Source organism: Phalangium opilio, unplaced genomic scaffold (assembly GCF_054372755.1).
Source record: "Phalangium opilio isolate 3A_F unplaced genomic scaffold, DU_Popi_V2 ptg000075l_1, whole genome shotgun sequence".
Classification (NCBI taxonomy): Eukaryota; Metazoa; Arthropoda; class Arachnida; order Opiliones; family Phalangiidae; genus Phalangium; species Phalangium opilio.
The window spans coordinates 3,127,095-3,152,865 of NW_028324184.1; the positions used below are offsets into that span (position 1 = coordinate 3,127,095).

General features: G+C 35.9%; 3 protein-coding genes across 5 annotated transcripts in view; 2 read left to right on the forward strand and 1 right to left on the reverse strand.

Annotated features, from left to right (window-relative positions):
- LOC149658822 (neuroligin-4, Y-linked-like) overlaps positions 1 to 25,771 on the forward strand; it is a 190,949-nt gene that overhangs the window by 152,454 nt on the left and 12,724 nt on the right. Inside the window, exons 2-5 of the mRNA XM_089844446.1 lie at positions 8,516 to 8,665; positions 17,166 to 17,351; positions 18,667 to 18,886; positions 18,969 to 19,171. Of these exons, the coding sequence (XP_089700572.1) occupies positions 8,516 to 8,665; positions 17,166 to 17,351; positions 18,667 to 18,886; positions 18,969 to 19,171 (759 nt within the window). The remainder of the gene's footprint in view (positions 1 to 8,515; positions 8,666 to 17,165; positions 17,352 to 18,666; positions 18,887 to 18,968; positions 19,172 to 25,771) is intronic.
- LOC149658830 (uncharacterized) lies at positions 20,336 to 22,354 on the forward strand. 2 transcript variants are annotated; one of them, XM_089844454.1, is made up of 3 exons: positions 20,336 to 20,558; positions 20,617 to 21,580; positions 21,639 to 22,354. In XM_089844454.1, the coding sequence occupies exons 2-3, from the start codon at positions 20,731 to 20,733 to the stop codon at positions 22,352 to 22,354; spliced, it is 1,566 nt and encodes a 521-aa protein (XP_089700580.1). In that variant the 5' UTR covers positions 20,336 to 20,558; positions 20,617 to 20,730. The 2 variants fall into 2 exon arrangements, with proteins under 2 accessions (XP_089700580.1, XP_089700579.1); XM_089844453.1 differs by having other exon boundaries at positions 20,336 to 21,580.
- On the reverse strand, positions 22,344 to 25,214 carry LOC149658831 (uncharacterized). Of its 2 annotated transcripts, none has more exons than XM_089844448.1 (3): positions 24,907 to 25,214; positions 24,685 to 24,848; positions 22,344 to 24,376 (listed from the first exon to the last, which is right to left on the reverse strand). In XM_089844448.1, exons 1-3 carry the CDS (start codon positions 25,108 to 25,110, stop codon positions 22,453 to 22,455), a joined length of 2,292 nt encoding a protein of 763 aa, XP_089700574.1. In that variant the 5' UTR covers positions 25,111 to 25,214; the 3' UTR covers positions 22,344 to 22,452. The 2 variants fall into 2 exon arrangements, with proteins under 2 accessions (XP_089700574.1, XP_089700573.1); XM_089844447.1 differs by having other exon boundaries at positions 24,685 to 24,851; positions 24,907 to 25,213.

A 25,771-nucleotide genomic window follows, 5' to 3' on the forward strand; every position in this document is an offset into this window, starting at 1 on the left:
TATATCTCGATTAAGTTTAGTTTAATTTAAAGGTATATCTCGATTAAGTTTAGTTTAATTTAAAGGTATATCTCGATTAAGTTTAATTTAAAGGTATATCTCGATTAAGTTTAATTTAAAGGTATATCTCGATTAAGTTTAATTTAAAGGTATATCTCGATTAAGTTTAATTTGAAGGTTATATCTCGATTAAGTTTAATTTAAAGGTATATCTCGATTAAGTTTAATTTAAAGGTATATCTCGATTAAGTTTAATTTGAAGGTTATATCTCGATTAAGTTTAATTTAAAGGTATATCTCGATTAAATTCAATTTAAAGGTATATCTCGATTAAGTTCAATTTAAAGGTATATCTCGATTAAGTTTAATTTAAAGGTATATCTCGATTAAGTTTAATTTGAAGGTTATATCTCGATTAAGTTTAATTTAAAGGTATATCTCGATTAAGTTCAATTTAAAGGTATATCTCGATTAAGTTTAATTTAAAGGTATATCTCGATTAAGTTTAATTTGAAGGTATATCTCGATTAAGTTTAATTTGAAGGTATATCTCGATTAAGTTTAATTTGAAGGTATATCTCGATTAAGTTTAATTTAAAGGTATATCTCGATTAAGTTTAATTTGAAGGTATATCTCGATTAAGTTTAATTTGAAGGTATATCTCGATTAAGTTTAATTTGAAGGTATATCTCGATTAAGTTTAATTTGAAGGTATATCTCGATAAAGTTTAATTTAAAGGTATATCTCGATTAAGTTTAATTTGAAGGTATATCTCGATAAAGTTTAATTTAAAGGTATATCTCGATTAAGTTTAATTTGAAGGTATATCTCGATTAAGTTTAATTTGAAGGTATATCTCGATTAAGTTTAATTTAAAGGTATATCTCGATTAAGTTTAATTTGAAGGTTTATCTTGATTAAGTTTAATTTAAAGGTTTTAGGCTTAATTGAGTTGAAATTAATGAAGGATTATGGTTTGGCAATATTGATTTAGCTTATAAATTGAGCTTGTTTAGATGAGTTTTTAATTAGTTCCAACACATAGCCCCGTGCTAAATTTGCGGTAACGTGAAGATTAACAATAAAATATGTTGTAACGGGGAGCCTGTTACAAGGGATCACTACAAAGATTACAATGTTAATGAATGATGTGATTCCATAGTTTCGCTTAAATACCAGTAATTAAATCAAATACCTAAACAATTCATAGCAATTCTGACAAATAAACAAATGGCAATGAGGACTGTGGAAATAGCGAACGTAACCCTCTGTTTCCCACATGGTTACGTTGAAAAAATCTCCACATGTAATTTATTTGACTAATTAAATTACGTAAAGACAATGTTCTCCTGGATTAACCAGCACCACTGTTACTTATATTTCTGAATTAAACAATCCACTCTTGGAAACAAATAATTTATAAAACGAAATATCATATACGGACTGTTGCAACGGGAAAAAATTGTTTTAACGAATGATGTCGTCCTCTACATTGGTTGAGTTTCAGGAATTGTACCACACACCTTCTGAATTAGTAGCATTTTGGTGAGATTAACAAATACTAAAACCCTGTATACCTCAAAGGAATGTTGAATTAACTGCTATAGAAACAGTTATTGTAACGGTTGCGGAGCTTCTGAAATTTTAATAATACTTCTAAAATAAAATAAAGATAAGTCCTTCAAGTAGTAGCTCTTTTTCTACAACATACTGTTACTATCCTAAAGAGTAAAGATCAAGAAGCATCACTATTATTAAAATTATCCAAGTCTGTAAACCAAAAACGTTGCAAGTTTGCAACATAACCTTCAGCTTAAAAACACGAGAGTGTAGGCCAAACTAGACGACACTGGAGGCTCGGAAGCTGGGTAAGTGTAACTGGGTTCTCCCGAGTCCCGACTCCCGACTCCGAGAATCAAGAATATATACAAATACAATACATAAGAAACCTAAGCCTTGGTCTTAAAGAACATCCAAAAACCAATATCTTATAATTTAATGAAATCAATTACCTTTAGTTTTATACCTGGATTGCTTTATTAAACAAAATTTCGACCTGATAGCAAAGTGTTTCTTAGCAAGAGTGTTACAGAAAATTTATAAAATGAAATAAATATTTTGAGCCGGTAAAATACTAAACAAGCGTCGACTGCTCAAAAACAAGTTTAACCATGGAGCCTGTATCTTGTTAAGATTAAGGCTCCATGGTTCAACTTCCACAGAATGAATCAAACTGAAAATGTCAATTTAACTTGTTATTAGGCACAAAGCTAGGCCCTCCCTTGTTCTCAATATGCTTGAAAATTGAAGAAATGGGTATCAGCGCGCTAACAGGTTAACCTGACGTTTAACTCAAGAGTTGTACTTCCGTAATTAACTAAAATTAACATACTTAGACTTAATTGTTTCTGATTAGACTAGCCGATCGCACACCCTGAATACTTAATTGTTAAATTAAGAGTATTCCGAAAAGTAACTTCGCTCTAGTTTTTCGGTTAGAGGTGGCTAAATATCACGAAAAACCCCATGTTAATCTCCATAGGAAAATTGGCAAAAGCATGTGAATTTTGCTTTAACGTTACAGAAGAGTATCAAGTCATATCTACAAGGGCCTACCGGCCCTGTAGAATTCACAGAGTCGTAAACTTTTGAGTCTACCGGTTGAAAATGGCGAGAGCTTGGATTATCACACAGACTATGCTTCGCCATGGAGGAAATAGAGAAACGAGAGTCAAAGAGCAAAGTAACTTGAACGGCACAGTCGTTTCTGTACCTCACTCGCATGCGCGCAGCTACCTCGGCTCGCAGGCGAAGAGCCAGACGTCATGATACCGTAGCACTGTAACCTTTAATGCAAGCAAGCCTTAAATTGTAAACAAGTGTGCAGAACTCGGTGGCGGTTTTGAGAGGGGGTTGTTGGACAATTTGGTCTCACCTAGCTTCACTGGTTTCCCAAATAGGCAATAAACATTCCGATAATTAACTTCAGTGAAAACAACGCTAGAGACAACTCCAACTACACGAGCGAGGATAGACTATACTCGCAATGAATCTACCGGTGCTTCTTGGTGTGAGGAAAGATGTCATCCTCCCCTTCTGTGTGGGGGAAATATTGGAATGGTCTATACACCGGGTTGTAGATGTATGAAAAGTAAAAATAAAACTGGGATTATCTAAAATATATATGAGTTTTCAAATTTAGCTTTCTGTAAAATGTGACCTTCATAACTTCACTCTTACTTCTCGTGTTTAGTATTTTACTCTCTATCCCACACTAGTTAGTAGGTGAGACAGCTCTGGAGAAAAATGGTTAATTAGAGATGCATATATTAACGAGGGATGCCAAACGACCCATTCATAGGGTGCTAAATCCAAGGGCTTGACATTTTTATAGCGGAAATAAAAATAAATTTTAACGGGTCTGGTGGTTATTTTGATAGGGTACAATCAAGCCCGAGCAATGAAAAACTTGAGTTTCAAACTTATATTCTGCCTATACTATCTCATCATAAACATTCAGTATGAAAGTTAAGATCTCAGATATAACTATTAAATAGATATCTTGGCTTCGGAGATAAGAGAATAAACACGCGAGTTTTCTTGTTGTTTTTATCTATTAATAGCAGCAAAGGCACCCGTCAGCCCATTGGAACATTTTTATTACTCTTCTGGCCACAATTTTAAAATTGGCCGTCCGTAGGTTTTAGAGAACCAGTGTACTAAATATTTTTGAAATCTGTGGAAACTCGAGGACGTTATTTCATAAAGAATGTTTTATAATTTCTGGTCGCCATTTTGCAAGATGGCGGTGTATTGGACTAACTTATAGCAGAATGCCCGAAGCATATAAGTGTAGGACAAGCGAGGTAATTGAAACATGATTCTACCCAACATCAGAACAAATTGAGCAAGGTTATACTAAGCCAAATCACTTACGCGATAAATAGTTCCCTCATTATTATTCTACTAGCACATAACTATTTGTTTAGGCGTGTTTGTGGAATTTTGTCCCACGTCAAGATGAGGTTTGTGGATTGATTGCTTAGGATTTGGTACCAAACACAGTTTTAGAATTCACCCTAGCACTGTGCGATGCCCATCTGAATTCATGAGTTGGAAAGCAATCAAAAAGGAGAGCAAGGGTAGAATCATGTTCCATAACTAAAGTATTAAGAGGATACAGAGTGTCATCCTTCTTCTATTATCCCCTTCTGCTAATAGTAACGTCCCTGAATTAATCAGTCTTCCAAGTAAAGTGGTTTGGCCTGGGCGTTGATTGTTAGTTTGTAAAAATCCTTTACCGACTGACTGAGTGATTATCAACTTCTAGCCAAATACGCTTAAGCAAGAACACTGAAAATTAGCAGGGAAGTTACTCTTAACTAGGAGGTACCAAATAAGAAAAAAAATGTCCAATCCGCGCGTAAAAATGCAAAAATCCTTTTTGTAATAACTTCCGCGCATTTCAGCAGATTTCACTAATATTTATTACACTGATTCACAATAACCTACAGACGAGCTACGGGCATTATGACATTTGGGGTTCGATATGCTGCCATCTTTCAAATTGCCGAGCAGAAAAATAATTAAAATGTCCCAAAAGGCTGACAGGCAACGCCGGGTGCCTTTGTTGTTACTACACGGTTTAACTTAAAGCGAAAAGGCAACTAAAGTATAAAGAACAAGTTGGGAAACGAAAATAACCTCTCCGAGTCGAGACGCAATTAAGAGTTTATCTTAAATAATTAAATAAAAATTATTTATATTAATTATATTAATTATTTTAATCGTCAGTAGTTTACTTTAATTCTAGTTAAATCGTTTTATGAAACCTTATTCCTAAAATCATTTTAAAGATAGCTATTGTTGACGTTTGAATTCAAGCGTATGCCTCTTTAAAGGTTTTTGGAAATTTAGGGTATATAAGGCGATTGATTCACTATAAGAAAAGCCGCGTACTTCTTAATCCTAATATTGGGAGTAGAAGCCAAAATATGCTCTCTGCGAACACTTTTTCTCTGATTTGGTTACTGCGAACGCGGTAACAGACAGACACACAGACACGTCCAGTGTAATACCTCTCCGTGACATCATTGTCGCCTGGAGAGGTACTAAAAGGTTGAAAACTTTATTAGAATCTTCCAGATACATCCTAAAAAAGGTATATACACCTTTCATTTTCACTACATGTTTAATCTCTTTTATGGTCTGCAGCTTTATGGATTACCATTTTTAATGAGACCGTAAAAATTATTTTTCTGATAGACCCATTATACCCTACTATAAAGCCAAAGTTCTGATATATATTTTTAATGATACCTGGTTTCAGAGCGATGGAGACAGTAGCGAAATGCCCTGACAGCTCTTATCAGTTTGTAGCCAATATAGCCGTATCACGTTTTTCTCCTTTTTGCTAAAGTCATTTCCAGTAGACTTTGTTTTTAAGATGTAACAAGCAGAGATTATTGTAAAGGGTTATCATTAAAAATAAATATTTTTGCACCTTCACGATTTCACTTGCTAATGAAAATTCGAAATAAATATATTTGAGAAAGTTGTTTTGTTGTTTGTAAAGGGAGGGTGAAGTGGAAAATCAAGTGATTTCATATCGATTCGTATCAAGACCAGTGTGCATAGTGAAAAATCCAGAAAATATCTTCGAATGATTTTAAAAATAAAATTAGGTTGAGATCTTATGGATAATTTGAAATAAGGACTTTTGACCAATCGCGTAACGCCCTGCCTTCCTGTTAACAGAATTGCAGTTGCACGCTCTACATCTCGCGCCACGATTATCACATGCGCGCAGATTTTATCAAATCTCGCGATAAATTTCATTAGGCACGGAGCGTGCCACGAGAATTTTGTTAACAGGAAGGCAGGGCGTTACGAGATTGGTCCGAGGTCCTTATTTCAAATTATCCATAAAACATGAACCTAATTTGAATTTTAAAATCATTCGGAGATATTTCCTGGATGTTTCACTACGCAGACTGGACTTATAATTAGTAGAAGAATCGATTAAAAATCACTTTATTTCCACTTCACCCTCTCTTTAAGGTTTACACCAAACTTCATTGTTGATGTCAGTAACTCTAGTGGCAGGTTTTTAAAATTGTTTTGTTGACTTCTTCAAGGATTAAGCATTTTAAAAATGTCTAATTCAAGAGATCGGTAACGTCTTAGCTAAATAAACATCATTAAATATTAATTTAAAGTTACAAAAAATATTAGTATTTAAAAGACCACATCATGCAGATATGTCGTATGTGGGCCAAAATTCTATTTAGTGTCAACAAAGACAGGAAACTCTTCTCAGTTTTTACACCCTTAAAACATCCAGGAACGCCAGGTAGCTTAACTAGATCAAAATAAATGTGACTGCGGTACATTTCAAGATTAATGATACTCAACTGAACTGCGTACTTTTCCGTATAATCTGTTTTGCAATTCAAAAATTTATCGATTTACTTGTGGATTTGAAAATGTTTTAGATATTTGGATACACTGATTCCCCATCGCTCTTAAAAATATTTTAGCGTAATAAGTCACTTGCGAGTGATGTATTCACGGTAAATTAAATCCCGTGCAGTAGAACGTCGTCATATTTAAAGACAAATTATTCCACTTGCAAGTGAAATTAAGAGTTTTTACTGTAATTATCTCAATTATTTTTGATGTGAATACGACTGGACAGTTTTTTATCCTATAAAAGGGAGGGTGAAGTGGAAAATAAAGTGATATTTTTATCGATTGTTCTACTAATTTTAAGACCAATCTGCATAGTGAAACATCCAGGAAATAACACCAAATGATTTTAAAATTACAATTAGTTTGAAATTTCATGCATAGTTTTAAATAAGGATCTCCGACCAATCGCTTAACGCCGTGCCTTTTTATTAACAAAATTCTCGCGTCACGCTCCGTGTCGATTGAAATTTGATAAAATTTGCACGCGATGTGACAATCGTGGCGAGAGATGTAGAGCGTGCAACTGAAATTTTGTTAACAGGAAGGCAGGGCGTTACGTGATTGGTCGGAGGTCCTTATTTCAAATTATCCATAAAATCTTAACCTAATTTGAATTTTAAAATCATTCGGAGACCGTATTTGCCTAATGTTTCAATATACAGAATGGTCTTATAATTAGAAGATGAATCGATAAAAAATCACTTGATTTTCCTCTTCACCCTCTCTTTAAGCAAAGAATTTGTGCAATGGAAAGTGTCATACTTATTGTTATTACGTTACTTATGTTAAAACGGTACTTGAAAGCTTTTAAAGAGATTTTCCTATCGCCGTTCTTATAGTCTTGCCGCAAAAATGTTCATTCTTTCTCCGTTATTTCCATGAAATATTTTAATATTTAAGGAAAAGCGGGGTACTCTACTAAATGATGTCTTTATTTTGGGTTACGATATTTACCGAACTCTATAATCTACTAGAAATGACTCTGCGATGGCCAAAGAGCTTCATTTGGTCTTTATATTTTCCTAAGAGTTCGGTTTTCTTTTATACCAATTTTCTCCGCGTTCTTTTATCGAATTTTCCTATTTTTAAAGAGAGCCAAGTAAACAATCTTAATGACTAGGAAAAGCTAGGCGCGCACTTCAATCGGTTTTATAATATTTTCTCAAAGAGATTAAATTGCAATTAGTCTCAAGAATTAGCAACTGCTATTTGCTTTTAATTAAATTTTTTCAATAGAAGATATTGATAATAATACTAAAAATTTATGTAAATTTGAACTTCACCGAAATTACTTGTTTTCAAAAGATTCTGACTAATTTTGTTTGCCTTTTTGCTCCCTCACAATAACTGTGGTTCAAATTTGAAAAGGGTTAGAAATTTCAAACATCTAAGCCTAGTTAATTTTTTAGTAAATTAGCTTTTTTCGTTACGTTTTATCACAAGTTCATAAGCTATGTTCCATAAGTTTGTCACTGGTTACTGAAAGCTGGTCATGGAGTGACATAGAAACGTCTTAGATTCTCTTAAAGCTACGCCTGGTGAGGCGATGTGATAGGCTTAGTACAGACTAAATTGGAAGATGAACTGCAAAACCGAGTGTAGTCAATTCTCGCGTCGTTCTCGAAGAAGTGTTGGTAGTGTCATACTTATGGAACATATCTTATAGGATTATGGTATTATATAAGTAATACCCAATTAAGATTTCAGAGCGGGGTTTCCGTGTTTCTTTTTAATGGTGATTGTGAAACTACATGAAATTGAAAATAACGGATTTAAAAGGTTCATTTAATTATTTATTCTATTAAATTGGGCCAAAACATCTGTGGATCGTGTTTAATTTGTTTAATTGTGAAAAATATGGCATGAAAGAAATTATTTCCCTAGTTACCCATTTTCCACCATCCCAAATTCTAATTGTTAAATTATTTTCCAATTGTGTCTGTCGTAAGTGATACTGTAGATGTACACTCTGTTCCTTAATTTTTTTAGTCTAAAAATTGTCAGATGAAGTAAAAGTAGAACTTTGAAATTTTTACTTGCAGCTTCAAAGGAACCACATCGCTTACCAGTATTAGTTTTTATACACGGAGAATCTTACGAGTGGAATTCCGGCAATGCGTACGACGGGAGTGTTTTGGCCTCGTTTGCGAATTCAGTTGTAATTACTATCAATTACAGATTGGGTGTCTTAGGTAAGAATATCTTTTAATTTTTTTTCATAATATCTTTGGATAATACCAGGGCTAGATGTAATTTTAAAAGCAGGAATGGAGAACGGTTAGTATTTGCTTCAGTCCGACTCATAGCCCAGTATAGAGCCCCTCCCTTCAACACGTACAGAAAATTTTAAATTATCTTATTGGCTCACTTAAACTACTTTTTGATGACGTTTCTTACGGGGACGGACAAAAATACGTAATTCCTTTTTACCTCTGTCGCTGTGACTCCGCCTCTTCTTTCATACCCCCGTCCCGGGGAAGGGGGTTCGGGATTTTGACGCGTGCCCAGATTACTGTCCTCCATTCCTGCTTCTAAAATTACATCTACCCCTGGTAATACATTCGTAGTAGCTCGTAGAATACAAATGGCCTTCAACACTAATTGAAACAAATGAGTTAAGGTAACTTACAGAGTTTCATCGAAGATTTGAGGCTTGGATTGTAAAAATAATACAAACAGCATTCCACTTCGGGAGACCTACTTTAAATTACCATTATAATTTAAATCTACATCATAACTAATTACGCATTACTCATTCATTAAAGTTGAAAATACATTGTCTTTTCAAAAAAGTGTAGAATTTCAGACATATGTATTATAAAATAAGTAAACTACCGCCAGTTTCAGATATAAAGGCCACTTCACATTTAGTTTTGTCACTCTAAGACCTGAAATTTTTAAACGAAAATTTCGAACAATTTATTTTTATTTTTTATTCGGAAAAGCACATAACACAATGAATGAATATTTCAAACTGAAACCACATATCCACCTAAATTACTAAAGAAGATGTGCAATTACATTTCATTACTTAGCACATGAATGCTGGATCTATAAACGCCTTCCACTGTACAACCGTGTCCTTTCTAGCATAGCACCAGGGGAAGAAATAGGGGCTGTGAATTAGGGAACAGTCAAGGCCATTCGGACTTTTGTGACTCTTCATAAATCTATCGAAAAAAAAACTAATTAAACGACCTTAGCCATGCACTTTTTTAAATATACATAAAGCAAACGTGCTACAAAGAAGAATCCACCTCGATTTTAGGTACCTTTAGAGTTCCAGCGATGATGCATAACTATAACAGTTGGGCTTCTGTGAAACAGATGACGTTAGGCAGGTAAAACATAGCCCACTAAATCTCCCGCACCGAACCTCAAGGAGCTTGTGCTATGGATAGCACCGAGCTCGAGCGGCTTGCTATTGGGAGCACTAGTTTGCATAGGCTATGCTTGAAGCCCCTTAACGCCATCTGCGGGGAGAGTCCAATATTCCCAATGGCACTGCCCGTAGCTTGCCTTTTACATTTAAACATGTTGTACATAAACCATTTTGCAATACCAATGTGGTTGTAAATTACTAATTTACCTTGGTAAGTTATCATAGTTTTCGATACCATGGTAAATTATCATGGCTTTCGTTACCGTGGTAAATTACAGATTTAGAAACAAATTTTTCGTTACCAGGTTAAATTACCGACTTAAAAACATAGTTTCCGTTACCATGGTAAATTACCGATTTGGAGCCATTGTTTTTGTTACCATAGTACTTAAATTACCGATCTGTAGCCAATGTTTTAACAAAAAAACTAAAAAAACTAGAGTCAGTAATTCAATCAATACTAATGCTTCATATCCTGAAACAAACCTCTAAGACGAAGCAATTTTATTGAATATTCAATTTCAGTTCTAACTTGAATTTAAATATTTAGTATTTAATAATTCAAATAAATTTTTCGAGTTTCCTTACTTTTAAATTGCGTGAATACATTAACACAGAAAATAATAATAAAAATAATCTTTAAAGTTTCCTTACTTTCGTGAATAAATAAGGGCAGATGTTGTCCGTAATACCGAGGAATTTCCCATTTGTTCTTGAGATGGACGTTCCTTCTTCAATGTTTTTTTTCCTTTCCTTTCTTGGCCTGCAGCGGAAGGAAAAAAGTGTTTGTCGCGAAAACTTTAGCGTCTTCTCTTTTTGGAATGGCATAATATCACTGGTTTTTCAAATATTTATTCATTAAGGACCTACATGTACTGAAAATAACTAATTTTTTTTCGAAATTAAATCATTCTGAGGAACAAGACGAAAACTCAAGAATCAGGGAGGTTCTATGGCGGGAGTTTTAATATGGAGTTAGGAAGATAACTCGATGGTGAAGCTCCTTCGGTGCGTTCCGTTATGAGAGAGAACGCATCGCCAGAATGATTTTTCCTGTTCACATAAATGACGACGCCCCTTTTATCTAGTGGTGTTTTTCGATTATTTTTAGGTATACAGGATTCGAAAATTACAAATGGGGTCTTCCGTGAGGGGACAGTGATAACCGTTTTCTGAATACATAACATAATCTCGCTGTAAAAATTCACATTAGTTACAAAGTCGTTGTGCTGCAAATGGTCGGTTTAAAACCTTTTTAAAGAAAAACTAAAAGGTTCCAAGTATTTTTCATTAAAGGCGTTACGATTTGAAAACAAATTCTAAGTTTCATCTTGAATAAGGATATTAGAGACCATTCATAAACTATCAGATGCAATATTAATGCCTTCACAATCCAGTCCCCTATGATGTACGTTACATGATGTGTGATAACCCATTTAATCTTTGAAAAGCAATTCATTTAACTCCAAAACCAAAATGTAAGCCATTTTGAACCTGCAGAGTTGAAGGAGCTAGTAAAATTCTCAGGCGTCACAATAAAAGAGGCCAAATCAAGAGATACTAACATGAATTACTATGATCTTAAGTGTCTTGTTGACCCAACTTTTATATCTCGAGAAAGGTCTAGACTAATATTTAAAATATAATATATACTAGCTAAGCTACCAGGTGTTTTAATCAAATGTAAATGGGGAAGAAAAAACGAAGATAAGTAGATGGTGGAGTAGTACCCAATGTAGAATTGACGAAGTAATGGTAGAGTAGTAGCCAATACGCATTGCGCACCAATTGGTGTTTATGTGAAACAGACTAGTGGAGTAACAATCCGGTTTGTGTGTTGGTGTGAAATAGTTTATTAGCAAATGAAGATTGATAAGTCTCTGTGGGCTGTGGACTGGTTAATGACCAGTACATTAATTTCAGACTTATTTTAACTAGAATGTTTTTAAGGCCTATTTTCAACTAAATTTTAAGAGTTTTTTAATTTTAATTTTACTAGAAATTTAGGCGTAATTTTAATCGAATTTTTGATTTTTAGGACGCTTTGAGTATTATTTAACAAGAGTATAGTACCCAATGTAGAATTGTCGAAGAGCCAATACGCACAGATTGGTGTTTATGTGAAACAGACTGGTGTAGTAAGAATCCGATTGGTGTTGGTGTGAAATAGAACATTAGCAAATGAAGATTGAGAAGCCGCTGTGATGGGCTGTGGACTGGTTATAATAACCAGTACATTAGTTGCGATGGTGTTTACTTGTAATAGTCTCATGATTTCTATTCGCGGTATGGATCATCTAGTTGATATTACCCACAATATTTGAAGTAATAAAACCACTAAGGCCATCTATTTTCTCTTCAAACAACAAAATTAAATTTACACTTGGGTTCGAAAAAAAATTGGCAGTTCGCAATCTAACCCACTTAGGAATATTTATTGAGATATTGAGCCAGGTATTGAAGAGCAGCCATATAACCATCTTCTCTGCATACAGCTCGATAAGGAAAATTGTCAACACATTTTCCCTGATTCGCAAATTGTGAAAGTGGTAAACAACACATAGGCATGCACGGCTAGTGCAAATCCTCGAAGTGAACATAGATCACTCGGAGACCAAAAAATATCTAGTGGAACTTTCAACTCCATTGTAAAATCTTCCTATTGAACCAAATACAAACTCTCCAACCGAGTTGTATAGTTTTATCCCAATTTCATTGTTTGTGTTTCACAATAAATATTCGCTGGCAACAAAACGCAAAATAAGATAGCAATAAGATAACATAAATGTATTTCGTATACAAACATGTAGTTCCTTACAGAGCTTACACCGCGTAAAAAGTTCACTTTACCCAAATGCTCAGCTGCCTTAACATCCCGTTTTAAAATATAAAATAAAAATATGCAAAATATAAGACTATACGAGTTCCATTTTAAGACCCTTTTTCGAGACTCAATATGAGCCTTCTCTCTATCTAGTCCATATCAAAAACATAAAATAGGAATAAGCTACGAAAATTTTGAAAATATATAAAATTTCAGCTTCCATTGCCACGAGTTCATTTATGGCTTCCATGAATATTGACCTATGAATTGTGATAATTTCTTAATCAATATTATGATAGCTGTATCTATTGATTCGCAATGAAGTCTACAATATTCTATACCGTTCACAAAACAAAATGGCCGCTTTGCCGCCATATTTAAACCGAAATAAATCAATGTCTAACACTCTAGCGGGTGTTGACGTCAGAAAAAAGTTTCGATTTCTTGGTGATGGAAAAATACCTGAGATAGGCCATACACTACGAAGACAATTTTGCCTTCTCCGTTTGAGAAAACCTGTATTGCATTCTCCTGCAGTATAGAATAACGGACTTTTGAATTTTAAATCAACCTATTTTAAAACTACAAGTGTGTTCGTATACTTTCCTAAAGTTAAGTTTCTATGCCATTGACAAAAAAGTACGGGCTTGGAGTGAAATTGAACGTAACACTACAAGGACCCTAGAATAACCATTCATGCATGGTACTTTTTCTAAAGGTACTTCGTCATTATACTATGTAATACACTGGGGAACTATAGACTCAGTGTGCGATTATAATAAACCAAATTTATGCTTAGCTTGCATATTTAGAAATCGGATCACTCTAGATTTAAAAGCATTTTTGGGCGAGTTCTTGTTTAAGAAGAAAGCTTGCTTCTCAGGAGATTGAACCAGACCCTTTTCGAAGTACCATAGTTCACCTGCTTGATAAAGGTGTATAGTTTAGACAGAACATCCGGTATGAGGCTCCAAAGACGTTAGGTAGGGCTTCAAAGTTATCAGTCCATCAAAACCCTTTGTTTTATAACAAACTCTCATCATTTGACCAGCTTAGCAAAGGCTAGTTTTAGCTTCGCCCACGTGGACGAGTACTGAGTGGTTCTTGCCTTTGGTGAGGTAAAATTAGTGGGTAGAAGACTAGCGGCCATGTTAAAGGCGCCACAGGAGGCGTCATTTGCTTTAAAGCAGTAGCGCTGAGGTGCTCTCATACCTAAAGACTCGAATTCATGGAAAAGTTGAATATATTCATTACATAAATTCATATGCCGGCACTGAAAATTTCGCATCGTATATGCATGTATACGTAACATTCTTCGCTATTGGTATAGTAAGGTCTTTGGTATAGGAAGTCATCCGAAACCTCAAAGATCATCTGTGATCGTTAAATTTCGAATACCGATATTTGGAACCCCTCTCATTGCTTCCAACGATCCACTCCTACTCTACAATTCTCTTTAAGAAAAAAAAAAGAAAAGATAGCGCTCGGGAAGAAAGAAACGGATGCTATTCTTAAAATCCCACCGCTGCAATTCAGAGTTGGGAAAAGTAGAGCCATTCCCGGAGTCGGGGATCCAGCTTCTAAGCCTGCAGACTGCATGAGAGTGTACTCGATCTAAAAACTTGGAGCGATAGAGTTATTGATCCTCGAGTCTGAAATTTAACGCGAGCAAGTGTTAACGAGAAAATACAACCGAAGTTGTTACATTATTGAGTTAAGCAAGGTCGGAGTTGTGTTTACCTTACTGTACTTAATAGTACCAAAAATTAGATCTAAAGACATTTCTTAAGGCATTTTATTGTGGAATAAATTGTTGGTGGTAGAAATTTTAATTTCATTAAAGTGTAAAAGAGAGAGAGAGAGAGAGAGAGAGAGAGAGAGAGAGAGAGAGAGAGAGAGGGAGAGGGAGAAGGAGAGAGAGAGGAAAAAATAGGCTTTATCCGAAGTGACGTATTGATTTATTTTCAACTAGGAACCCTAAGCAAAATCACCGGGCTACACTCCTGAGGCTGATAGATGAACCAGGAATACATATAGCTAATAGGAATGCGTGTTAATTTCTAAACGCCGGGTTTACGATATGAAGTATAACGCCTCATAATTCAGGAGTCTTTCTAACTGTTATTTCATTGGGTAGTAGCAACTCGATATCAATTAAGGTGCAACGCGCAGAGACGTCATACAAAATCCGCCTAGATACGTTGAGGAAATGCCTACACAATTATTCCTATTAACTGTATGTTTTCTAGGTTGAACTAAATATATAAAAACAAGTAAAGCTACTTAACTCGGCATAAATAATTCTGAGCTGGTTTTAGTGCAAGATTGTAAGAATGCAGGCAGAGTTTAGTAAGAAAATCTCTAACATATTCATGAGAGAGACTGTATAAAGCCATCACATGTTGGAGTTCACAAACATTGTATAATCACAACACCTTGGTGTACTATGTTACAAAGGTTATAATATAGCCAAATGTTTGGACAATGTTTGTGGCAATTTTTCCAAGATTAATAAAAAAAATTACTAATTGTGTATCTTGAATTAAGATGAGCTTTCTTATACAAAAGTAAAGTAGATTCAGCATCTTAACTCGTAGAGTTCTGGAAGATACAGCTAATGAACGGATATTGCTGAAAATATTAATTTAAGTATTTTAAAAATTTGAACACCTTCAACTGCTCGCCAGGATACAGCAGACACTTTGTTCAGGCATGGTGGAAGGTTTGGTCGATTCTTTCCGGCTTTATCGTCCCACTGGATTTTTCTCAATTCTTAAAATGGTTTCAAGATTTAAAGTCAAGAAATAATCTCGGCACGCCATTAGCGGGAGACCAAATAAATACCCGATGGAAATTCTAAAGTCCGCATCTCCTTCGCAACTACACTCATTTGTTCTCGAAAGGCACTGAATTTTCAATAGCTTTGGAATGTTTGAACAACTAGAGGTTTTTACTATTTTCAGAAAAACAAAACAAAAGGAAGAAAATCAAAATTATAGTATTTATTTTAAATGAAAATTTATATTTATTTTATTTGTAGCGAAGTTGGGAAAATCTTATGAATTCGACATTTATGAGAATACAAGAAATGTAGACACTCGATTCATGTTGTGAAGTTGGCATACACGAAAAATGAAATTCACGAGATTTCGAGATACCCATACAAAAATTAGGTTAACAATATAGTTAGTTGCTAATTTTTAACCGCTTTGTAACGTAACGCCGTTTAACTTTCTAATAGTTACCGTTACGTAAGAGAATTACGTAATAGTTATGCAATATAATTCTTCCGAAAAATAACTTATTTTTATCCTTGAAAATATTGTCTTCTAATAATAAAAGACTAGATAATTATTATTTCACAACATTCTCATATTTGTTAATTAAGAGACAATTTTTACCAATATTAATAAAGACAAAATTAGTTGATCATCATTTTTTACCTATATGCATTTTATTTTCATAAATTCATTTGGAAAATGTTACCCTATTGATATTAAAAAAATGGGTAACATTCATGTTATCTTTTGTTAATTATAGAATAAGTTCATTAGGTATGTTCCATAAGTTTTTCACTGGTTACTGAGAGGGTGTCAAGAACTCACGCATGTGAAACGTCATTGCATCTTATTTTCATAAATTCATTGATTGACATTAAAAAAATGGGTAACATTTTTGTTATATTCAGTTAATTATAGCATACGTCCATAAGATATGTTCCATAAGTTCGTCACTGGTTACTGAGTTCTTGTCATGATGTAACGCAGGTCATAGATTTTCGTAAAGTGACGCCGCGTGAGGCGCTGTCAAGGCTTAGCACTGTCTAAATATGAGATGGACTGCATAACCAAAGAGAATATAAGGGAGGAGTGGAACCTCCCCCGCTCCACAAGGCTAAATTACATTGTTGCCCATAAATTATACTAGTGGTACGAGGGAGTTTCCGGCTCAGTCGCGCCACCTACGATTCCGTTAAATGTCTCAAACGGATATGCCTCGGTACTGCGCATTGAAGATGCGCGGCAGAAAAGAGCAACAAGATTTTCCCCTCTTTCCACTCCTCCCTTATATTCTCTTTTGCATAACCGAGTGTAGTCAATTCTCGTGTCGTTCTCGAACTAGCTCTGAGTAAGTCTCTAGCATTACGAGGTATAGGAAGTGTCATACTTATGGAATATATCTTATGAACTTATGATTATAGGTACCATAGATTTATTCGAATTTTAGATATTTAGAAATAGTTATAAAGTAATTATATCTTGTCAAGATATTGATATTATTTTTAACTGTTACTTCAATTCATCATAAATATTCTTCGAAGACGAAGGCAATTAAACGCGTATTTTATTTTATCATATGCTCTTTCGAACAAAAAAAGCAAAACTCCAGCACTAACCTTTCTTATAAACAAACATCATTCACCTTATAAAAATTAAGTGAGGTTGAGTTTAAGTAAATAAGATTGAATTGATTTAAATGCTTTCAGGATTTCTACCAGCAGTTGACGGCTCGGCAAAAGGCAACTATGGATTGATGGATCAGGTTGCGGCTCTCCATTGGATACAAGAAAACATCGGAGAATTTGGAGGCGATCCGAGAAACGTGACGTTATGGGGTCACGGCCACGGAGCCGCTTGCGTTAACATACTCATGCTTTCTCCAATGGCGCGTCGTAAGTTAACACCCCTACTATGTTTCTTTAGTTAGGTCCCCCATAAATAAAGGTTATTAAGTGCTAGCAGAGCAGAGACAACATCTTGTGACCCTTTTATATCTCGGTACTTGCTAGAATAGATGTTTCACGTTGGCATTAAGCCTATCTTTCTTACCGAACATTCAATAGTTGTTTTAGTACATATCGGCGCTTTCGGGGATATTATCTTTGCACTAGCTGAACACTGCTTAAAGGAGAGAGTTAAATGGAGGATAATGTTTGTAGGTCATACGCGGCAAGGAACGTCTTTTTTCGACGAGTCTAAGAGGGAAAAGCGCGGGGGTAAAACTCTGCCTTCCATCTTGCTTTTTAGCGCCTGCGCTGTGGGCGTTTTGGAGCTGAGAGTGCGCAAGCACGGCACTGGAGCAACCCCCTTGTATCTCCCGATACTAAGGGTTGCCTACCCCCCTTTTCCCGATTCTGTTGGTGCCGGGAAAGTGCTGCCGCGTTGCGGAATTTTGAGAAAATGTTTTCTAATTTTCTTTGTGTGAGAACTACCTCAGGGGTCGGTTGAATCGTAGGACCCTAACGGAACGCTGAACTTGGAGGAGGGAAGTTTGATTCGGGGCTGGCATGGTTGGAGGACATCCGTGGCTGTTTAAAAATCCTAGCATGCTTTTAAAGGTTGGGCATCATTGAGTGCAGCCACCTCTCGGTGAAAATAATTTGGTATCAAAAACACGTGCAAATAGAAGTTCTTGTTGCTGTAACCAGGAGACACCTAAAGCTTATCCCCAAGCAAAATTACTAAGGGTAAATGTTTCTTTCGTCCTCCAAGATGAAAGGACTTCGTTGCCACGATTAAGGTATAGAGACAGTTACATTATAGGTATGGAGATCTGTTCTCCATCTAACTCTCTTCCACATGGGATAACAAAAGAGTATGGAGTAGTCTAGGAAATAAGAATATTTTTAAATTAGTCCTTGGGACCGAAATAACAACAGGACTTGTCTCCCTAAGTCTTTCTATAAATTTTCAATTAATAAACCGGTCCCGAGCCCAGTCATTGAATTTAAAAACTGGTCCAAGAAATTATTAAACTGGATTTGGACCAGAGAAAGTGTGCTATTTCCCAGACTGGTACGGAGAAACATATGAACTTGAATCTACTTGAATAGAAGGAGATGATAGAAGGACAAGGACTTACGGTTTTATGCTAAACGATGCTAAACAAATTCTGTATATAGTCAAATTAAAGACTTGCGTTGTTTTCAATCATACTATTTGCTAATTGAGCAGCAGGTCCTCACAAATTAACATTAATATTTGTAGGTCTCTTTCATCGGGCTATTCTTCAAAGTGGTTCGGCACTTAGTCCTTGGGCCATTGCTCGAGATGCACCGGCAAATGCTAGACACCTGGCGAAAATATTGGGATGTCCTCTTCACGATGGCGTTGCGGCAGTTGAGTGCCTTAGGCAGCGTCCAGTAGAGGATCTTCTTAGACCTCATTCCGTACAAGGAATGCTCAACGAACAACATTTAACACCAAGGCAAGTAGTTCTTAAAACAAATATGAAGGACCAAACGTCTTAACTGTCCAACAATTTCCTAATGTAATTATTATTAAAATAGGCATTTGACTGCATTTGGGCCTACAGTGGATGGTATAGTCTTACCTGCGGAACCATTACTCCTTATGAACGCTGCCGCTGGTATCAAGGAGTCACCAGGCCTCCATCCTCTCATGCCCCAACACACACAAAATCCCAGCCTCGCTATGCAAATGATGTCATTGCAACAACAGCACGAGCCATCTTCCGTAACATCAGCATCGAGTAAGAATATTATTCATATAGATATTCCCAACTTCCTAGCTCCATTATTTTATCCTTATGCGCACGCTTTGCATTGATTTTAATCAGGGATAGATAGAATTTTTTAAGACGGAATAAACAATGTTTGGCCTTTACTTCAGTCCGACTCATAGACGAGTATATAGACCCTTCCTTCAACACGTAACCAAAAAATTAAATTATCTTATTGGCTCACTAAAACTACGTATTGGTGACGTTGCTGATGCAAGGAGGGCCAAAAATACGTAATTCCTGTTTACCTCTGTCGCTATGACTACGACCCCTCTTGCGTTGTACCAGAGCCCACTCGTTCACGCGCGTCACGACGCAAGCTGCTCGCGCTATAGCGGGAGCGCGGATCGAGTGGGCTATGGTTGTACAGATAAGCGTCTTCACAGGGAATCAAAATGGAGCCGTGTAAATGCGAGGGTCCGGTAATTATTCGGGAATTGTTTTTAATAGCAATTAAGAAGGTAGTTAGTGAATTTGGTGTCGGTGTTTTTGATTTGGAGTACATCTGTAAGGGTGAAAAGTGTTCGCTAATTCTTTCTTAAGCCAAGCATGTCTACTATCCTCATGATTTTGTAAACGAATTTGATGAAGTTAACCAAGGCTTAGTGAATGGGCAGGAGTTTTGTGAGCTTAGTGTTTGGTTAAAACCTGTTCGTGCTGTAATATCTATGAAGACTTTTACTCAATTCTAACTCACTTTTAATTTTCTTGGGTCTTCCCCGTTTTTTCTCACTTGCAAGCCCTACGTCTTGCGTAACTTCCATTTTTAAACAATGTTATTTCAAAAATTACAATCCGAGCCCATTCCAACTTGGCAGACGAAGGGGCAGACGACGTTTATTTGACCCGGATATACATAGTATGACAACGCCATAACGAAAATAAGACCCGCCTCTTCTTTCATACCCCTCCGTCACGGGTAAGAGGGTCGTGGACTTGGACGCGCACCCGAATAACCCTGTTACCCATTCCGTCTTAAAAAAGTCTATCTATCCCTGTTTTAATATTTCACGAGGTTGCTTTTAAAGGCTTTTGTGGGTATATAATTTTACAAGTATAAATTATAGATTCTCTGGTATGTGATGTAGAAGTGGAAAAATTTAAGTAGGCAATATTTGAACTAGTTAATATCAAAAATATATAATATTTCATACAAAAAGTCTGGGAGAACGCTTGCGAGTTTGTACGCGATATTTACGGTGAGTGGGTAATAATGCGTTCCCTCTTCGAGTAGTTACAAATCAAGCACTACGCCTTCCATTTCCGAGACCTATTCACCAAATACATAACGCGCCACATAAAATAGAGCCTAAGTCTGAAATTCCTACTGCATAGGAGGAAAATACTATATATACATGTATGTCGAGTTATATTTCACTCCTATTGGATTTAAGCTGAATATATGGTAGTAATAGGTGGAACCATAGGATGAGAAAACACATGTTTGGTTGTTTACATTTTTATCTCCGCTTTTGACGTTACTGCGGCTCAGCTAAGTAAGGTTTTATTTTCAAAAATTCAAAGAAAGTATGGAGGAATCTGAGGAAGAACTTGGCCTTAACCTTTTGACAATTGGAGATGGACCTCCAATGTCAATTGATGAATTTTTAAACGACTTTAAGTGCGAATCATTCTCTTTAAAAGTGGACCAGAATGGAGAGAGAAGAAAGATTTTAGAAGAACTAAAGCGTGATGGAAGACTTGAAAATATTGTGAGACACATGCATGCCCAATACTTAGTTTTGATTGAAAAGTATAAATCAGTTCAAGGCGGATATTCAGCCTTTCAATATGCATACAGTGAATTTTTGTATGAGTACAAATTTAAAGGGTATGGCCATAATATTATGTGTGAATTCGGCAATCAAAATGCGGGTAATGTTCTTCACTGGGTTGGAACGAGAGTCAGAGAACTATGCTCGGAAATAAAAAGAACAATGGAAATAGCTGTCACTCACAAGGACACTATTTCAATTAACAAGCCCAATGAAGAAGTTAAACAAACTAAAAAATCAGGTGGCATTCGTAATGTCAAAACTGACAGGATATATACCCTCACAAGGCTAGCAGGAGGGTGTTTAGGAGAAATATGGAAGGTTTCAAAAAAGAAGATGCAAGTTCATGCAAAAATTATTAAAGGGAAAAAACCCCTGACTCAAAAAGAGAGGGATAAAGCACATCAGATGTATAAAATGAGTCTCTCACTTCGAAACATTGATCAGCTTCCTGGGGACTTACCTGCTGTTATTGCAATGTTAAACAATGGAGGCATGCTATTACCCCACCTTAAATTAATGCCATATATTGAGAGGGTTAATGATCTTGTCGTTGGCATTTTCACGAAAGAGTTCGCAAGTTCAGATTCAAAGCTAGCATTAAGTAAGTCATGAGTTTTTTTTTAATTTATACAACTGAACTAAATGTTATATGTTTTAAGAAAAGACAATGAGTGGCCTCTTGCATGATGAGCAGTGTAAATTTATGTATCATGAAGCTGTTTCAAACATTGATGAAATTAAAAAGCGTGGGTTTACGAGTAGCGACCTGGAGATTATGAGGCAAGAATTTCAACGTAAAATGGGGCATGCAAAGCTAGGAGATTTGATGAGAGGAATAGTACGAAAAAGAAATGAAATGAAAGGGAGAAGAGGTAAAGGTGGTCAAAACCTACGATGCCAACTGTATAACATGACATCAAAAAAAGCAAAGTCAAAAAACCCTAAGTCAAAAAACCCTAAGTCCACAAACCCTAAGTCCACAAACCCTAAGTCAACAATCCCTGAGTCAACAATCCCCGAGTCAACAATCCCTGAGTCAACAATCCCTGAGTCAACAATCCCCGAGTCAACAATCCCTGAGTCAACAAACTCTAAGTCAACAACCTCTAAGTCAACAAAATCTAAGTCAAAAAACCCAAAGTCAACAAATCCGAAGTCGACAATTTCTAAGTCTGTAATAAACTCTCAAGCTGAATCAAAATTAATCATTGCAAGTGCAACATTGCCTAGAAATAAAACAGAGCCCGAAGTTTTAAAAGGCACTAGTGAAGTTAAACAAGTGAAAGTGAAGCTAAGTCAACCACTTTCACATAGTGAGAGTCCGAAACGATCTCGATCGGGAAGGGAAATTAAAAGAAGAGTACTTTATGAGTGATAAAAAAAGCTTTTATTATTATAGTTTAAACTTGTTAAAAGTCAAATATAAAATTAACTTCAAATGTTATTAAGAATTACGAGTTCAAAGAAATCTGTTTATTTGTCTACAATATCAAGTCCTACTTTACGGTAACTAGCTTCCGCATTCTGTGAGGTTCGGGTACAGTTGTGTATCAAAAGCGACCTTCTAGTGGGGCAATAGTTCATACTTGTCAGTTTACCACCGGAAGTGTACTTCATTTGACTGAATATAGTCTCAACGGCTGAGCCACTAATTCTTACGGGGTAGATGTATTTGGTTGGATGTCTTTCGGTAAAATCTTTTGCGAAACCGATGAAACCATGGATTGAAATTCTTAATAGCTCCCACGTTTGCCATGCCAAAAAATGCTTCGCAGATTTACTAGTTAGGGATTCTCCCTTTTCAATTCTTTCAGATGCCCATTCTTCGAAATATTTAAGGCCTTTGAGCATGCACTGAATTGGTTCAGACTCAACCGAGTTAACTTTATTATGACTAAGCAATCCTAATTCAAATATTTCATGACAAGCTTTCAGGTACTCATACATGGCCATCACTTTGTCCCTGTCTGCTGGTGGATCATCTTTGAGGGGGTTAGCGTAATTATATAACTCACCAAGCACCGGGAGCTGTTGCATTATGCGTGCCGGTGTGACATTCAATTTGGTCCACGAGTCTCTGTCTATGAAAGCTTGACACAAGCCTTTAACTTGGGCTAAATCATTACAATCCCTTCGATCGTCTTCCCTTTTCTTCATATCTTTGAGTTGGTCCCATCCAAAATGTACACCTTTAAACAAGAAATCTTTCGTTCCTTCATCTTGGGAATGATGGGCCGCATTAATCATATTTTTCATCTGGTGGCTAGGGCAGATTATCCAGTGAATCCAACGGTCTTCTAGGTGTGGGTTTCGGAAGCGCGGAATAATGGTGAAATCTATAGTACCATCCTCTTTGATTGTGTGCATTTGGGCTTTTGTAACACCCATGCTGTGCCTCAGAGATGAAACATTAGAGCTGCCTCCGTCACACACAAGCGCCAATGTTTCAAATCCTACTAGATGGAACGCTGAGATACATTTCAAAACCGAGTTTGTAATGAATGAATGTGGAGCGGGATTTGCCAACATAAAAAAGGGACCTATCACATCAAACTTGGCAGACGCACACCTCCACAAGAACTGTAAAACGTACTCTGCCTCGACAGTATTTTTGATGATATTTTCCTTATAGAGGTCTTCCATCGAAGCACACTCATTTGGGTCTAACGCACAACCAACGAATTCATTATTTCTGGAATTCCATACTACTTTCCCAATAACTTTAACCTCATCAAAGATTAACAGTCCTTCTTTTGGCGGTTTTATGGCTCCTTTATAATTTTCCGCAAATTGGTCAAATCTCTCAGATTCACTCTGTAGGAACTTGTAATCAACCCCTTGTTTACTAGGTATCTGCCGAATTTTTGACTGCACAGAATGAACACTGGGAAGTTTCAAAATATCAAATGAAGGTAAGGCATCATACGCGGCTGGAGATCTAGAATAAACAGCTAGAGCTATTCGGTAGGTTAGTGGGCCAAATCGGTTTCCTTTCGACCCTCTTTCGTTTTTATCCTGCTCTTTTTGAAAATCAGTTTTTTCCGAGTCTCTTTTCCAAGCTCTCTCAAGGGCTATCCCTAATACCTTATTTCTTGCTTTAGCTTCTCGAAAAATCTTTTTCAAGTCTTCTTGACCTTTTGAATTAATTTCATTCATAATGACATTCAATTGCTTTGTTTGCTCTGAACTTAATTCAACTGCGGAATTTTCTAGCTTCTTTTCCAATTCCATAGCTTTTTTGTTCAGTTTGTGACGATACTTTCGATTTTCAAGAATTCGTTTTGATCTGGATCTTGGAGTTAAGATACCAATCCTACAAGAAGAAAGCGCAGACTGTCTTTTTCGTTTTGTTCTTGGGGTAATTTGTTCAGTCTTCTTTTTCTGATATGAGATGTATCTGAATCAGAAACAAATATTTATTAGCCCCAAATTTAATTCATTCATATTTGATACTTAAGAATAGTAATGGGCACAAAGAGATATATCAGTATCGTGAAAAATATGGCACTTTAACCGACATATCGATTTTAGTTAAATTAACTGATTAATCGGTTCAAGGTTAATTTACTGACTAATCTGTTGATAATCGGTCGATATAATATTTCCATTGATTTAAATAGTTGGTTAAAATCGGAGTCGGTTCCAGTAAAACTTCAATATCGGTTAATTTATGGTACCCGCAATCACTACTAAAAAAATCATTACCTTTGAAGGTATCGGCACTTCCCACACTGGTAAATTTCATCTTTTAGTTGGTCTCGGGCGACATTTTTTGGTGGAACATGCCAAACAGGACAGCTAATGTTATGAAACCGCTCAAAGGGATTTATAATTTTCACGATATTTTTGGTCTGGAAGCTTTTGCAATCCTTCTAAAAATTCTTTCTGTTAGCATTTGTAAAAAAATTAAATCATAAGCAGACATACGTCTAATATTCCACAACAGAAAACATGATCATCGCTAAGTTTGGATAAAGCGTCGTTGACCACTGCATAATTTATGATTGATGCATTGGATTCAACATCAACAAAGCTGATTTCAGAGAGTGGTTTGAACATAATTAATGTAATGAGAATTCCTCTTGAATGAAACAATAGTCTAATTGGCGAATCAAAGTAGTTTGGGTTCATTTGAATCCCTTCCGCCCGAGTAATTTCTAGTTGTTCGTCTCCACTTTTGAATTTTTTATAAGATAGGCAAATGCCACCTAAAATTAAAGCAATTAATTACAATTCTAATGTCAGTGTTAATTTAGTTATATCATACTTCTATTTAGATGCTTGATATAAACATTTAAAGCTTGAATTAGTGATTCAGATGTTTTACATTCGGCAAATTTAGGTCTTTTAACTTGTAGTTCTCCATCAGTTGACGTTTCTTTGTCCAGTTTTCTTTTGCAGGGGTTTTTTTCCGTTAACGCACAAATATTTGTTTGTGTTTCAGCCGTCCGAAGAAATTTAATATAGAAATCGCACTGCGTTGACCTTTCATTTGTCAACTTGGGTTCGTTTTTACAATCACACTCAGGAGAAACATTACTTTTCTTAAATTGTTGGTCAAAGGTCTGAATCGTACCCTCTGTTTGAACAAATTTCTGCTTTTTTTCCGGTTTTACTTGCACAGATTTGACAACAGTTTGTTTCAGGTAAAAATTACACTGAGTAGCTTTTGATGAATCCATAGTTTCCATTTTCCAATACCAGCCGAAAGTAGCCAAGGCTTACCGTAAATACGTATACTTTGATTACTCTCTCATAATTCGCGTTAATTTTACTATGAAACTTTTACGGA

Excerpts from the sequence above, each read along its gene's own strand:
- LOC149658831 (XM_089844447.1), bottom strand. The coding sequence starts at position 25,110 with ATGAACCCAAACTACTTTGATTCGCCAATTAGACTATTGTTTCATTCA. Across the intron at positions 24,852-24,906 it reads TCTGTTGTGGAATATTAGAC|AAGGATTGCAAAAGCTTCCA; the intron begins GTATGTCTGCTT and ends AAGAATTTTTAG. Across the intron at positions 24,377-24,684 it reads AAGTGCCGATACCTTCAAAG|ATACATCTCATATCAGAAAA; the intron begins GTAATGATTTTT and ends TTTCTGATTCAG.
- LOC149658830 (XM_089844453.1), top strand. The coding sequence starts at position 20,731 with ATGGAGGAATCTGAGGAAGAACTTGGCCTTAACCTTTTGACAATTGGA. Across the intron at positions 21,581-21,638 it reads AGATTCAAAGCTAGCATTAA|AAAAGACAATGAGTGGCCTC; the intron begins GTAAGTCATGAG and ends ATATGTTTTAAG.